Source organism: Centruroides vittatus, unplaced genomic scaffold (genome assembly GCF_030686945.1).
Source record: "Centruroides vittatus isolate TY-2023 unplaced genomic scaffold, ASM3068694v2 contig_549, whole genome shotgun sequence".
In the NCBI taxonomy this organism is placed as follows: domain Eukaryota; kingdom Metazoa; phylum Arthropoda; class Arachnida; order Scorpiones; family Buthidae; genus Centruroides; species Centruroides vittatus.
In genome coordinates, this window is record NW_027122325.1 from 1366043 (window position 1) to 1382069 (window position 16027).

The 16027-nt window shown below is 28.8% G+C and overlaps 2 protein-coding genes across 3 annotated transcripts in view; one reads left to right on the forward strand and one right to left on the reverse strand.

Moving 5' to 3' along the window:
- The window catches only part of PolA2 (DNA polymerase alpha subunit B), an 83323-nt gene extending 67807 nt beyond the window's left edge, over positions 1-15516 (reverse strand). For both annotated transcript variants that reach the window (XM_067274464.1, XM_067274463.1), the window contains exons 1-7: positions 15347-15516; positions 13282-13409; positions 10668-10750; positions 8538-8592; positions 3778-3860; positions 3423-3702; positions 1901-2056 (exon numbers count right to left, since the gene is read on the reverse strand). In XM_067274464.1, the coding sequence (XP_067130565.1) occupies positions 1901-2056; positions 3423-3702; positions 3778-3860; positions 8538-8592; positions 10668-10750; positions 13282-13409; positions 15347-15428 (867 nt within the window). In that variant the 5' untranslated portion in view covers positions 15429-15516. The remainder of the gene's footprint in view (positions 1-1900; positions 2057-3422; positions 3703-3777; positions 3861-8537; positions 8593-10667; positions 10751-13281; positions 13410-15346) is intronic.
- The window catches only part of LOC136978699 (protein FAM50 homolog), a 335477-nt gene that overhangs the window by 299109 nt on the left and 20341 nt on the right, over positions 1-16027 (forward strand). The gene's annotated exons all lie outside the window — the stretch shown is intronic.

Below are 16027 nucleotides of genomic sequence, written 5' to 3' on the forward strand. Positions count from 1 at the left end.
ATAAATGGTTCATAAATTGAAAATTTAAGTAAATACAAATAAAATAATTTTAAAATAAATGAAAAAAATAAAATATTATAAATATTAATAAAATGTGCTAATTATAAATAATAATATAAGTATTGAATTATTAAATAACACAAACAAAACCTTTAAAATTAAACCAAATATATTTTAATATAAATATGTTATGACAAGTGCTTGAGATTATTGAATTATTGGGATATGGCTGTAATAAAATATATAGTTTTTCAACCTTTATTTCATTGTGAATCAGTAAAATTATGAATATTACATGGACCAGTAATTATATGCAACTACAATTTTATTATTTAAATGTCTACTAGGATAGATCATATTATTAGGACTTATTATACCGATGTCCAAGTCCTGCAAAATGAGGAAACATATCCAGAAAAAAGTAAAAATCTTTAAAATTGTATAATAAGGACACAAAAGCTTAAGAATTAATATATGCAACTACAAATTATGCTTATTTATAATGCTTATACAGCAGAATCTTGTTTTAATGTATTGTGGAACAACTAGTGTTGCTACCTTTTCAAAATTGCTGACCCAGACGGCAGGTCAAGTTTGTTCAAACAGAAGTCCCTGACACATGTGCAATGTTATTTTACCATATGAAGAATAATGTGCATGCCAGCATGCCAGTTCTAAACCAGTTAGGTACTTGTGTACGAGCAATCTAAATTAAGAAATGAAATAACTTAGCTTAAAAGAGCTGAGAAGTAAAAAAAAAAAGTTGACAGGTGCGACATATGTAGGCGTAAGATGGTAAATTAAGTCTCAGTGAGAATAAAGTCTTTCGCTGTTAAAATAAAGTAAATTTAAAATTTATAAAAATATTTGCTAGTACTTTGTTTCATCATAATTTCACAATTTCTACGAAATCCCAGACAAAATTAATAGTTAACCCGGACAATGAATTAAAAACCAGACAGGCGGCAACACTAGGAACAATGGATTTTTTCCCTAGGTCCCACCAAATCAATGTAATTTTACCTCCTCTTAGCAGATCCATAACTAGGAATAACAGATGTTTTCTAGCCCAATCTATTGTAAACTTTACATTTTTCAATGTTTAGTTAATATTTGGGTGTTTCTAGGAATTTATAGAGTTTGATATTGCACTTGTTATATGTGAGATATGTACAATTGAAGAATTGTATGAAGTGTTGACAGGCTGATATGATTGAGAGGAGCCACCTAGTGACACTGGTTCAAGTGTAGTGTAGAAATTTAGCAAGGCCATCGAGTCTTTCCAAGTTGTGAAGACCTACCTGATGAGTTTCAGCATAAATGAACAGGCTGTATATGACATTGCTAATATTGAGAGGTGGTTGTATTTAATAGGCAGAAAAGCGATATCAAACAAACTAAGATGGACAAGTTTTTTTAAACAAATCATGAAGTCAGGTGCTAATGAGCATATGTAATTTGCTTCTTTTTGTTCTTACAGTTTCTGCCAGCTTTGTCATATACACATACAGCATAATATATGATCAAGTAACATATGTATTTCTATAGATCAGAGATCTCAAGAGACTGAATAATTTCAAGTACAGGTATTTCTTTTATGTAAGAGGTTAAATAACAGATATTTTCTGAGGTGTGAGGATGTCTGTTGTTCACAATATAACAGATTCTTGGAAGAAGGAATGATTTTCGGTAGCCTGAGCAATCCGTTAAGAAAAGATTCTACTGTATATGCTTATCTACAGTTAATGTACATAACAAAGATCATTCAGCAAGATTACTATTTAAATGTCACCTATAATCAACTGTGCCAGTGTTATTAAGATCAAATACTTTTCTGTAGACTGATGAAATTTTTTTGCAGATCAATACTTCAAAAAAATATATATATATATATAATTACTTGACCAGGAAAAAATGAAAACTGAGAGAGACATGATACATCCAACTGCACAGGCAGACCAGAAGTTAATTCCCAAGATCCTTGTAAGAGAAGAGAACTAGAATTTAATTTGCCTTCTCCATCACAATAAATACTTCCTACTATATCTACTTCTTCCTATAAAAAATATATTAAAAAATTTCATTAAAATCATGAAATAAATATCAAAAAAATTGAAATACTTAGTTAATTTAGTAAATACAGTAAGACCCTGCTTAATGCTGCCTCGATTAACACTGATTTGATATAACGCAGTCTACTCAAAGTCTAAAAAAAAAAAAAACTCATAATTTACGTTGATTCAAATTATCCCGGCATTTCATTAATTTGTATGTAATACGATTATTCCCAAACACGAACCAATCAGCAAAAGGTGACAATTCGTCGTAGCGCTGTAATTTCTTTAAATCTGTTTGTTTGGAGCAATTTTGGAAAAATATATCATCATGGATGCCATAGGCAATATCAAATATCAACTTCACTTGGCAAGAATTAACTGATAAATGCATAAACGAAGTGTGGAAGAAGTTATGGCTGAAGGTATCCAAGAATTTTCAACGAGAAGAGCCTAATGCTGTATCATTAGGTTGATCAAATTGTCAACCTAATCGATACAGCAGGACTAGGAGATGTAGACAAGCAGTATATTGAGGAGTTACTGCAGGTTTCTAGTGAGAGCCTTACCAATGACCTTCAAGAACTGGTAGAACAAGAAATTCATGTAGAACTGGAAAATAGTGATTCTGAAAACGAAGAACCCAAAGAATTTCTCTATGAATTTCCTTAGTACAAGTTTGGTAATGATAACTGAAATCGTTGATCAAATTGTAGTGAATGATCCAGATTTTGAAAAAAATGCAAAAGCAAGACGAAGCATTTTGGATGTGATCTCTTGCTACCAACATTTGCTTAAGGAAAGAAGAAAAAAACAAAAAAAAAAAACAAATAAACTACATGACTTTATCACAAAAAACAAAAAAAAAAAGAATTTCAGAAGAGCCAGGTCCTTCATCACAAAAAATGAACTTTACATTTCTGTGTGCATATGTTTATATGCTATTTAACATATATTATTATGCAAATTAATATAAAAATAACTTAAAATTAAAGTAAAATCTGTTTATTTTTGGTCATGTATTCCCCTTTCCCTATTTACTCTGTGTTAAAATGACCTTATTTAATGTTGTTTCGTTTAGCGCTTTGTCGTCTAGGAACGTATTCCATGCATTAAGTGGGGTCTTACTGTAGTAACAAGTTTCCTTTTAAAATAAGAAAAATAAAAATATCAGCAAAATATAAAACTTAAAACTTTAAAAATAACTGAAACTGATATTCTTATATAAGAATATCAGTTTATATGCTGAAGTTTTTTTAGAATGATCCTAACAGAATACTAATCCATAGAGAAAAATATCAGTTTTAGTTGTTCTAACAGATCAGTTACTTTTAAAAATCATAAATATATACTATTGAAGGAAATTACCTGAACTAAAGATTGCATTGAAGACCATTCTTCTATTTTATGACGATTCTGATAAAAACAAGCCAAATTTTGTATTCTTTCATTTAAAAAATATGCACAGTCTCTTAATTTTTCAAACATAAAAGGATATTTTGTTGTTAGTACTGACTCAGTATCATAGTAATTAACATTATAAATGTGATCATCATTTGTTTTCCAAGTAATATTTTCATCTGACCTGTATGATATTATAACATCTCTAGACATAGAGCGTGAGCAGTACTTGCTTGGTGGAGTAAAACTAAAAATATAAAATTGTCAAGTTGAATTCATAAATAAATTTAATAGTATTCCAAAAAAAAAAAACAAAACTAACTTTTTTGAAGATAATGGTGAAATTTGAAGGGATGTTATAGATTTTGCACTGTCAGGAGTAATAGCTTTCCTTTTAATTTTTTCCTATTAATTAAAAGAAAATTTTAACAAATAATATCTGAAATAAAATGCACATAAAAGTAAGTAATTATATACTGTATTTATCTTATAAACATAAATTTTTCATGTGGAGTTTAAATTTATTGATCAGAATTTCATATTTCTAATAAAGGTTTTTCATTACTTTTAATTTTTGAAAAGGTAACAACAAGTACTGTACATAGTATTTAATACAAAACTATTAAAACAAAAATAAGTAAAGCAAAAACTGAAGTAACAAAAAAGTAGATAAAAGTTCTAATAGTACATTTTATGTGCATATACTATTGGTTTCAGTAATCTTTCACGTGCTTGTTTTTGGATTTTATAATGTAACTTTAATAACAGAATGTAGATTAATAATTCTTATTTCACAAATTATATATTCAAACACATTTAACCATATATTTTTAAAAGTTTAAATTTTCAATTCATACTAAATTAAACATTACAAAAATACTTTGTTAAATTTAAATATAAATACACCAAATAAGTGTCCAAATAACTATTGGGTTGTTCGGAAAGTTCGTAGCGATTTTTAAGAGAAATAAAAGAAATTGTTTTAATACTAAAAATATACTTTTATTCCACTATGTATGCGCCATTGTTTTTAATGACGTGTTGCCATCTATGGGGCAGCTTCATGATACCCTCTTCGTAGAACTTTCCAGTTTTTTCCGCGAAAAACTGATCCACGTGGTTTTTGCAAGCTTCTAAACTATCAAAGTTTTTATCATGAAGGGAATTTTGTAGAGAACGGAACAAATGGTAGTCCGACGGGGCAAGGTCGGGTGAGTAAGGGGGTGGGGTAAAACATCCCAGCCTAGTTCCAATAATTTTTGGCGTGTTCGTAAAGACGTGTGAGGTCTGGCATTATCTTGGTGAAACACAATGCCTTTTCTATTGGCCAGTTCCGGACGTTTTTCTTTAATTGCCATGTTCAGCTTATCCAATTGGGAACAATACTTATCAGAATCAATTGTTTGATTCTGTGGAAGCAGCTCATAGTACAGGATTCCTTTCCAATCCCACCAGACAGTGAGCATGACCTTCTTTGGATGAAGACCGGCCTTTGGAGTTTTTAATGGTGATTCATTTTTCTTACCCCACGATCGTTTTCGGCTGATGTTGTTATAAATGATCCACTTTTCATCACCTGTCACTAAACGCTTCAAAAAAGGGTCATTTTTATTTCGTTTTTCAAGAGAATCACAAATGGAGATGCGATCCAGTAAGTTTTTTTCCGTTAAGTCGTGAGGTATCCAAATGTCATAACGATTCACGTATCCGAGCTTCTTTAGATGTTGAAATACAGTACTGTTTGATGACTTCACTATGTCTGCAATCTCTCGAGTTGTGTAATGAGGGTTTTCATCCAATAATGCTTTGATTTGGTCCTCTTCAATAACAGGAGGTCTTCCTGAGCGAGGAGCATCTTCAAGGCTGAAATTACCCGTTTTAAATTTTGCAAACCACTTTCGAACAGTTGATTCTGATACAGCACTCTCACCATAAACATCACATATCTTTTTTGCTGTTTGTACAGCATTTTTGCGTTTACGAAAAAAGAAAAGAAACAAGTGTCGATAATGCACGTTGTTCGCATCCATTTTTGCAATGAGCCAAATTAAACGCTATTTGAATAATCTTAACGGTTTTTTTGTAACGGACGCGTCTCAAGGTCATTTATCGTAATATTCATTGGTTTGTACAATTCTAATCATTTTCGCGTCAATCGGTGTCTCAACTGTCGGCTATCAAAAATCGCTACGAACTTTCCGAACAACCCAATACTTGATTTGATATTCAAAAATTCAACTACTATTTGTAAATGCTTTCAACTCAGTTGACAAACTATTGAATATTTCCCAAATCAATAATTTCAACTTTCATTCAACAACTGTCTTTAGCATTTTTGATTTTCTATCCAGATAGTCCTTTAATTTTTTTTTACTAGTTGTAGGATTTTCTTTGCAATTCTTAAATAATTTTCTAGAATTTTTCTAATAATTTAAATTTCTAATTTGTAGATTTTAGGTATTTTAATGCTTATTTTATTAAATTTTATATCATTATATATAAAGAAGCTCCTTTCCAAAAGGACTTAAGTTCAAAATAGACTTAAGCCATTTTGAAAGAAACTGGAACTTGACTTTAGTCATTTTGTACAAAACTGCAATACAAAATACTTCTTTACATTACACTTAAGGCCTTTTTTGCCAGAAAGTAAACCTAGTCATAAGTTATTAAGTAATACATTACTTGATGTGCTGTACTTTTCAAAATTTTGGAATTAGGCCATTTGGAAATGAGCTTTATATATAAAGGGTGTTACAAATAAAGTGAATACAATTTCTTTAGCATGTATAGCTTGATATTATCCTCAGGAATTTTCTTTAAACATTACTATTTCTAAAAAAAAATAAATAAAACAGCTTTATCAAGTTCTGGGTCACTGTAATGAGAAAAAGTTTTTCACATCTATTTGAATGTTGTAAAAAAATTCTTTAACTCCTGAAAAAGTATTCAGTCATTTAAAGTAAGTTTCGGATCCTGTTTATTCATTTTTCCCAAGACACATTCAATAGCTTTTTTGTTGCTTAGAAGACTCTCACACAGTTAAGCAACTATGCCATTTGATAGTTATGTCTCCTTTAACACTTGGGTATTGACAATTTTTGGAATTATATGGAGTTGAATCCTTGCATAGCACTAGAAATGTAGAATTATGTATTGCTATTTTAGTACATACTTCTAAAACATCTAATTCACTGTTTAGATTGTAACAATACTGTGGATCTTCATCACAATACAGTACAGGATTCATGCAGTCTTCATTTACAGTGCACACAACAGTTTCTACTTCTTCCAACGCCTCCTGATATTCTATTTATATTTCCAACTGTAATTCCTGTTTTATACATCTCATCTTGTACTAATTTTTGCCATTTCTTTACTAGTATAAATACTGACTGAACTTTGCCAATGCCATTTCTAATAACAAGGTTATTCAGGACATGTCCTAGACATCTGTAATTCTCATATTGACCTAACTTGCAAGTTTTTAGGAAATATGCATATCTATCAGTTAGGTATGTAAGATTTTTGCAGATAAAACTTCTGTATGGTGGCCTCCTTGCATGAGACAATTCTGTACGTCGCTGCAAAGTCTTGGGTCTCTTTGTTTCCTATTTCATTAAATGAAATCAAATTCATACAAAACAAGATTGTACTAAAACAGTTTTCAGTTTTTGTTTTTAGCACCTGAGACTAAACTGTAAATATATCAATTAGCATTTCCCTTTTCTTTTTGAAAAGATGTTCATCATGTTACAAACATCTCATAAATGCAAAACAAGATACCTTTGCTAACCTTTGCACCTGTACCTGATCAAAAGTCTTATTCCCTCTACCAATGGCTGCTGCATGAAATCAAGCATGAATTGCAATATATGAAACCTTCATCAATAATACATTTTGAAAAGTAATGTAATTTTTCAAAATATTTGCAAACAAAGCTATTCTTTGATTTAACTGAAACATAATGGTCTTTAATTTCAATTAATAGTTTTATTGAATAGAAAACAAATAAAATATTTTAGTTTAATAAACTTTTCCATATGTTGCTAGACACCAGAGACACTTTAGAGAAGCACTAGTATTGCCAATTACAAATACATTATTATTACTGAATGCAACCAAAAATATGTTTTACTGGCTAACTGCATCATTCCTCAGTCTACACACTAAGAAGATAAAAACAATCCGCAGTAGCAGTGTGGCATAATAACATACAGGTCTACATTCACCAACTTTTGGACATGTATTATGCACTTGTATGGTCATAATTAGTCTGATGGTTCTACCTTTTAGTCACTCCCAGGTTATAGAACTGGTTCAATTTATTTGTAACATCCTATATACCCAAAAATCTGGAAAATAGGAAAAATTTAAATTATCAGATAAATATCCTTTTTTATAGAGAACTGTGTTATTTTTGTATGGAAGAAGAGACTGTGGATACATGGCATATTTTGGCTAATTGTGGGCATCTTAAAGTGTTACGGAAAAAAATTTTAGGTTACACTGTTCTTTCCAGGTCTTTTATTCTTAAAATTTTATCCAAACATTGTTTTCAATTTAAGGTATTTTATTTTCTTAAAAAGTCTGTTGATTTTTTGTTTTAGGGGATGTGATTCCTCTACTTTAAATATGATTTCAATACTGGTGTAGTTTGGGAGCATCAGTCAGTTTTTCTTGTCCTCAATACTAATATCCTCTTTTTTGTAGGTAAGAAGTTTTGGTATTTTTATTAATAATTTAAATAATATTATTATAATTATTTTATTGTTTAATGATAGATGCTCCCAAATTTAAATTTAAGTTAATTTTAATGTAATTTAATTTGATTGTGTATTTTTGTTTTTGTAATTTCATGTTCAATGTAATTAAGTGTTTTATATTCTCTCTGCATCATGTATTGATGTATCGTATCAGTATGCATAAATATATATATATACAAATAAACAAACTTCTAATATTATTTTTAATACTAAGTGGATATGATAACAACATTCAGTATTTATATTTTTTACAGTGTATTTTTAATATTTCTAATTCATTAAGGTGAATGCTTTAAGATAAATAATTTCAAATACTTACTACTAAAACTGGAGTAGCATAATTTTCAATAAAATCATCATAATCTGAATTTTTACTGATAATATAAGGAATCAATCATTTAATTATTTTCATTTATTGATTAATGAATAATCATTTTCAAATTTCAGTTATTAAAAAAAAACCAAATAAATCTAACCAATCAGTAATATTTTTATAATATTATTAAAATAATATTAGTAAGAAATTTAATACAAATTTTTTCTTTTAGAATAATTATATTGATATTATGATGTATTCCTGAAAATACTAATTTATTTTTTAAACATACTTTTTAAATATAAAAAATTTTATATCAAAAAATTAACAAGCATTTTTAATAAAGTAAAATAATTTACTGATCAAACCTGGCATTATAGAAATTACTTAATTTAAATTAACAAAATAATAAATCTACTATTTAATCAAACAAATGTCAAAATTTCAATATATATTTAGTAATTTAAATTTAAATTTCAGTTTCAGAATTCTATGGTAACATTCATCCAATAAAATTCAAAATGAATTATTATTATTTTTTAATTAAAAAACAGAAAAAACTAATTTCAAATTGATGAAATTAATAAAACAAACAATAAAATAATGTCTTTATACAAGCATACCACACTAATATGGCAGATTAGATTCCAGATAACTGCTATAAAGCAAAGCACAGCACTTTTTTTCACTTTCCAGTGCATATAAAAGCCTAAAGACATATTTCACTATACTTTTTTAAGGGCTCAATAGCAATGGGCCTTGAAAAAATGATTCAAAAGAAAAAGTAATAAATAAAGAATCCAAAAAAATTCTTAAGAGTAGTGCAAGCTCAAAAACAATAAACATGAATCTAATCAACATGTGCTGTAATAGCAAAGTGCTTTACAGGAAGGTTTACTTGTATAATAACTTTTTTAATGTGTAAATGGCTTATATGTTCCGAGACCGTGTCTTCTTTTATTTGTTTTTTCCTCATGACTAGGTGTATTAATGGACACAAGGCATTCTTACATCATCTTTATTTCTGAATCTTCTATATGCTGATATGCGTTTCAGGCAAAGGCCCCTCATCCGTCGGCATGACATCTGGGAATTTCTTTGTGTTTTGTTGTGTTGTGGTGTCAAGGGTATATGCTGGAGGAAGTTAGATGTCAAACCATGAAACCTTCATCATAATAGTAATTTAAATCATAAATATATTTTAAAAACTGCAACGATATTTTAACAATTTTTAACTGTAAATACATAACTTTAAATGAAATGTATACCGTATTTTACGGACTATAAGACACACTTTTTTTCTTCGAAAAATTGCCTCCAAAATTCAGGTGTGTCTTATAGGTATTTCTTTTAAAAAAATTGCTTAAAAATTAAGGTGCGTCTTATAGTCCGTAAAATACGGTATGTATCAACACAACACAAAGAAATTCCCGGATGTCATGCCGACAGAAGAGGGGCCTTTGCCTGAAACACATATCAGCATATAGAAGCAGAGCCGTAACTAGAGTATGGCCAACGTGGCCCCCGCCATAGGTGTCGAGAAGGTTTCGGAATATGTATTCGAAATTAATAACACAAAAGAACTTTTATATTTATATTTATGTAGTATTTATGATCTGTAATTTCTGCAAATATATATTTCAAAAATAAACCACCATTTTTATTTTTATTTAATAACAAAAATTAAAAAGGCACCATTTTTATTCTTGGCCATAGGCGTCCAAAATCCTAGTTACGGCACTGTATAGAAGATTCGGAAATAAAGATGATGTAAGAATGCCTTGTGTCCATTAATACACCTAGTCGTGAGGAAAAAACAAGTGTAAATGGCTCATGAAAAACACTTAAAAAAAGATTATGTTCACTATCATATGACTTTTTATTGTTGTCAAGAAAAATAATAAATCTGGAATTTCACTTACAATACTACTTTGTATCTCAGCATGTTTAAATTTAAAACAATTTGAAATCTGTGGAATAAATTGTAAGTAATAAATGAAATATTTTACATCTTTTATAAATCATATTGCAATTTTATTTTATTAAAATTTCAATAAATATTTAAAATTAAATAATAGACTGGCTTTATTTACTTATATTTAGTATGTAATTCTAAATAATTAAAAAGGATACGTTTTTCTTAATGGTGTTACTGGAGTCCTTGCCTTTTTATTGCTTTTCTGTGATGAGGATGGTGTTTTAATTTTATTTAATTCCTAAAATAAATAAAATTATACAAAATAAATTATATTTTCTTAAAATAATACATATATTTTATGTCAATATCACTGACATTAATTTCTTTTTTAATATTTCAACAAAAGGTATTCAATATACATTTTGAAATTTTTACTTAATGATCGTAGATTATCTTATATATAAAATTCTCGTGTCACAATGTTAGTTACCTTACTCCTCCGAAACGGCTTTACCGATTTTCACCAAATTTTATATGCATATTCAGTAGGTCTGAGAATCGGCTACTATCTATTTTTCGTACCCCTACACCATTTCCCCCTTTCAAAAATATATTTATATATGGATTAAGGCTTTTATGTCCAACAGATGGCGCTAACTTCCGACGACCTAAGTTTGCTTTTCTGTGAGGCATTATGCTTTTCTGTGAGAATGGACTGAAGCAGATCATTTTCTATCTTCTATCTATATAAATAAAATATAACGTTCGTTTGTTCCTACCGATTCCTTTGAAATTTTGACACAACGTTGCATTCGAATACGCACGCGTTTTTATATAATATACATGTCGAAATTCCCCCCAGTGGGGGAAGATGGACGGGATTAAGGCTTACCGTGAAGAACTCGGCTTCTATTATACTAATTTACATGCGGTTTTTTGCGTTTTTAATTGCGTTTTAATAGGTTACGTCAACAGAATATACACTAAAAAGGGATTTTTCAATATTCCCCAGCGGGAAAAATGACGGGATTAAGGCTTTCTGTGAAGAACTCGGCTTTTATTATACTATTTTAGATGCGTTTTTGATTGCGTTTTAATAGGGTACGTCAAGAGAATGTACACTAAGAAGGGATTTTTTGAAATTCTCCCCACGGGGGAAGTGTTATACATTTATAATAGATACATTTTGAGCCACAACAGCGCATGGCCGGGTCAGCTAGTAATTTTATATAATTTAAGTGTTCCTTATCAACAATACTGTAAAATTTATTAAAATTTAATATTTTCAGATAATAAATAACTTCTAAACTCTAAACCTATTAATTGATAAAAAAAAAAAACTAACATTATAGATAACTTTAACATTGATTAAAAAATTAAATATTTACTTAGAAATTTTTTATAAATATTTAATTTTTCATGGCCCTATAAGAAGTTTTAAGAAATACGTTTTAATGGGATTTGTATTATGATTCTATTAATTTTAGATGCTGTTATTTTACATTATTTAAGATAATGATAACTATTGTATAGCCAAAACTTGATTACAGTAATCAAAATTTCATAAGTGTACTTACACTCATTGTTTTGGTTCATGATAATTCTGATAACATTAAACAACTGATATCTCTGATTAAAATAAGTAAATTCTATTGTTTATAAAAACAGAACTGATACCTGTCTTGACCATCTGTTAAAAAATATTTCTTCATAAATTTGAAGTGATAACTCCAAAAATTTCAATGAGTAAAAGTATGTCTTATGTGGCAGTGTCCAGTGACCATGGGCATGAACAACTACCATACAGAGCAAACAAACTAATACGTGCAAATGTACATGTTCAGAGTAACCATGTTTAGTGTGCAACGATCACCAGATGATGCTTCTACATGCATGTGCAGGAAGCAGCTACCAAGTTTTGATTGCTGCTTCTACTGCATGTGCTTCCAAAGAAGAAATGGCTGACTTCGTGGATGAATGAAAACAAAATACCAAATAAATTGTGTAAATATGTTGTATATACTTTAATTAAAAATTTTTAAGTAATTTAATAACTTCCAATTTTGTAAATGCAACATTTTGAAAATAAAATTTTTTTTTAACTTATTCTATGAAGATTCTTTGTATCAAGTTTGTATCTTTGCTGAGTATCACGTCATTATTTTAATGCCTTTCAAATTTACCTTTATAATGCTTTCTCATGTTTTCTATGGCAAGCATTCAATGAAGTCATCTCACTGCCATTTTGTAAGTAACATGAGTCCATTCTGGACAGGTCACTCACAAGCTAGAAGCATGTACAAAAATTCTTTCTGCTCATGGTTACTGGATGCTGCCACATAGGACATACTCTATTATTTCATAAACAAGAAAAACAAAAAGCAAACATGTGGATTCCCAATTTTGAATAAGCTAAATAAAGTAAATAAGTAACTTAATAGAAAATCATATAAAAATTTTTAAGAAATGTATATTATTTTTAATCTTCAATGGTTTTTCAATATACAAAACAAATACTAACAGGATATTCATAATCTTTAGAGAACGTTTTCATTTTCTTGAATTTTTAACTTTACTTTGCTGTAAGTAGTTTCTAATTTGAAACTCTCTGTCCATCCATCTTTGCATGTGTTTAATGTCTTTTATGTATTTGTATATAATTTTGACAGTAGAAACAAAAATTCTAAGTGCATTTAAGAATGAATAAATTATTTACAATTTTTATGAAAAAAAAAAAAAAAAAAACATTTTCTTCATTTTCTTGAATATTTAATTACCTAAGATTATAAGCTAAAAACAATATAATTATAAATTTGGTTTGTAACTTACATCTTGTTCGAATTGATCAAGTAAGCTTATTGATGGTTCAAATTCAAATCCTTTAGTACTACTAAATGCTATCCATTGTGAAACTATTTCTTCAGCATTCTGGTGATAAACAATGCAAAGTTCTTTCACTAGAAAAATAATATGGAATTTAATAAAAATTTATTAACATTTTTCAAATTACAACAAAATATTAAAAAACCAAGCACTGTCAAGGTCCTAATGCAGTTTTAAGGATGATCAAGATATATATTTATATATCTTATATTTCAAACTCTATATTACAGAGCATTACATAAATAACATAGTACTTATGTAATGCTCTAATTAAAACGTACAGATTATAATAATTATAATTCAAAAATTATATATTTTTTTTTATAACTAAAGATGTATATGTTTTACGCATGCATTACCATCATTTTGAAACCTTATTTAAAATGGGAAACACAAATTATTTCAATGTGCACTGATGTTAATATTTCTGCTTGCTTACATTAAGAGAATGTATGTTAAAAATAATCACTGACAATTGCAGTAAAAAATAAAAATGAAATGTCAGTTATGTGACTAGATATGCAGAAATACTGGCAATAAAGCCTCCTTTCTCAAACATGGCATCAAAATGAATTAAAATAAATTGAATTACATAGTTATATAATTATTATATATATCTTAATTTGTATACTGGGTGATTCAAAAGGTCTTAGACAAACTTTAAAAGTAGGTCAGGAATACAAAAAACAAACCAATTTTACCTAAGAATATATACATATTATGAAGTTTAGACTATTTACAAAAAATGTTTACATTTTTGAGTCTATCTTTTAATCCTTTACACTACTCCAGAAGTAACAGTTACTATGGTTATTTTGAAGAATAAACTTCTTTTACAAAGGCAAAATAGGTAAAAAATTCACAAAGTTAAAAATGATCCAGTATCAGCCTTTTATTAAAGGTTCTGACACTTTTACATTAAAAACACAAAGAATTCTTTTAACTTTGTGAATTTTTTACCTATTTTACCTTTGTAAAAGAAGTTTATTCTTCAAAATAACCATAGTAACTGTTACTTCTGGATTAGTGTAAAGGATTAAAAGATAGACTCAAAAATGTAAAAAAAAATTTTTTGTAAATATTCTAAACTTCATAATATGAAGAAATAATATCTTGAGTCAACATTGAAAATTCTAAGAATATATAGCCACAAATGCCACCTGAGTGTTCTAGAGCAGTGTTCCGCAACCTTTTTCTACTTGCGGCACACCCATGACTCAGCATGATCAACACGGCACACCAAAATGTTATTCTCCTCAAAAACATATGATGTGATCCTGTTAATAGAATTATGTAATGCCACTAAACTATTATTATTATTATTGTTAATATTAATAAACAGACATCAACCCGTGTGAGCAAATTTATTTTACATTTAATTTCTTAGAATACATAAAAATGTGTGGCTTGTAATAAAGAATAAATAAACATCATCTTATTTCTTCAGTGCTGCAGCAGAGAATGAAATGCAGCATAAGAAACACAGCAACTGTAATAAAAATATATAAATAAAACTTGAAATTAATAGAATATGTAAAAGTTCACGTCACACCAGTTGCAGAACACTGTTCTAGAGGATATTGTTTGCCAGATATAGAGTTGCGCCATTAATGTTGTAGGAATAGGATGCATCATTACAGTAATACTAGGATGACAGATATGCAGTTAGCTTATTGGACAGCGAACGAATAGAAACAGGCGAGTTGCAGTACGATTGTAACACGAACAATTCCAAACAGAAGCATGGCCATCAAACATTTGCACATTTTCATCAGAAATGGGATCATTGGGAATAAACAGCCATTGTGGTTGGGACCAAACAACATGCACACATGCACGAAAGAAGTGGTTAGGTAAAAGTCTAGAATTCCTACATTACACGTATTTTTCTTAATCTTGCTCGGCATGCCCTTGTTCGTCCTTAAAATTATGCTAGAACCGCTTAGTAACGTAAGTTAAAAACTATTATCGTGCTTATATATATTTAAATATATACTGTTATAATACATACTTCTAGATACAACTTCATCATTTGCCTGAACTCCGAATTGATCTAATTCCTCTACAATACTTATTTCTTCCACTTCAACCATTTTGCAAATATTAAAAATTCACATAAAAATAAAAGCAGACAATAAACATCAAATTAAAAAACGTGCTTTTAACAAAATTTGCCGCCAAATTTTGCGTAGGCCATCTAGCGGTTAAAACAATTTATTAAAAACTAAATTTTTATTTTATAATATTCTAGTAATTCAAACTTTAAATTTCAAAGTTTAAATTAAATAATTTATCTCATAATTTATAATTAATTCAAACATGTTTATGAAAATAATTATAATAAATTTTAATTTAAACTTTTTTGTAGAAAATACGTATTGTGGTAAATCAAATATTACTGTAGGATCAAAATATGCGATTATCTAAATTAATTTCTTGTAACAGAAAAACTCATTTGTTTTTTTTTTTAGTTGTAATGTATATTGAGCTAATAGTTTGACCGAAATTATTTTTATTTCGTCTCTTAACAACGAATTATTGTGTTAGTTCATATCCCGTTTGATTACATAATCAAACCTGTCTTTTTTTAACTCTTTCCCCCTGTGGGCACTAAGAGAGCCTCTTTTTGCAAGCCCATTATGAGTTCGGCTAAGCCCACAATGGGGCAGCCGGGTGGTGAGAGACGGGGCCC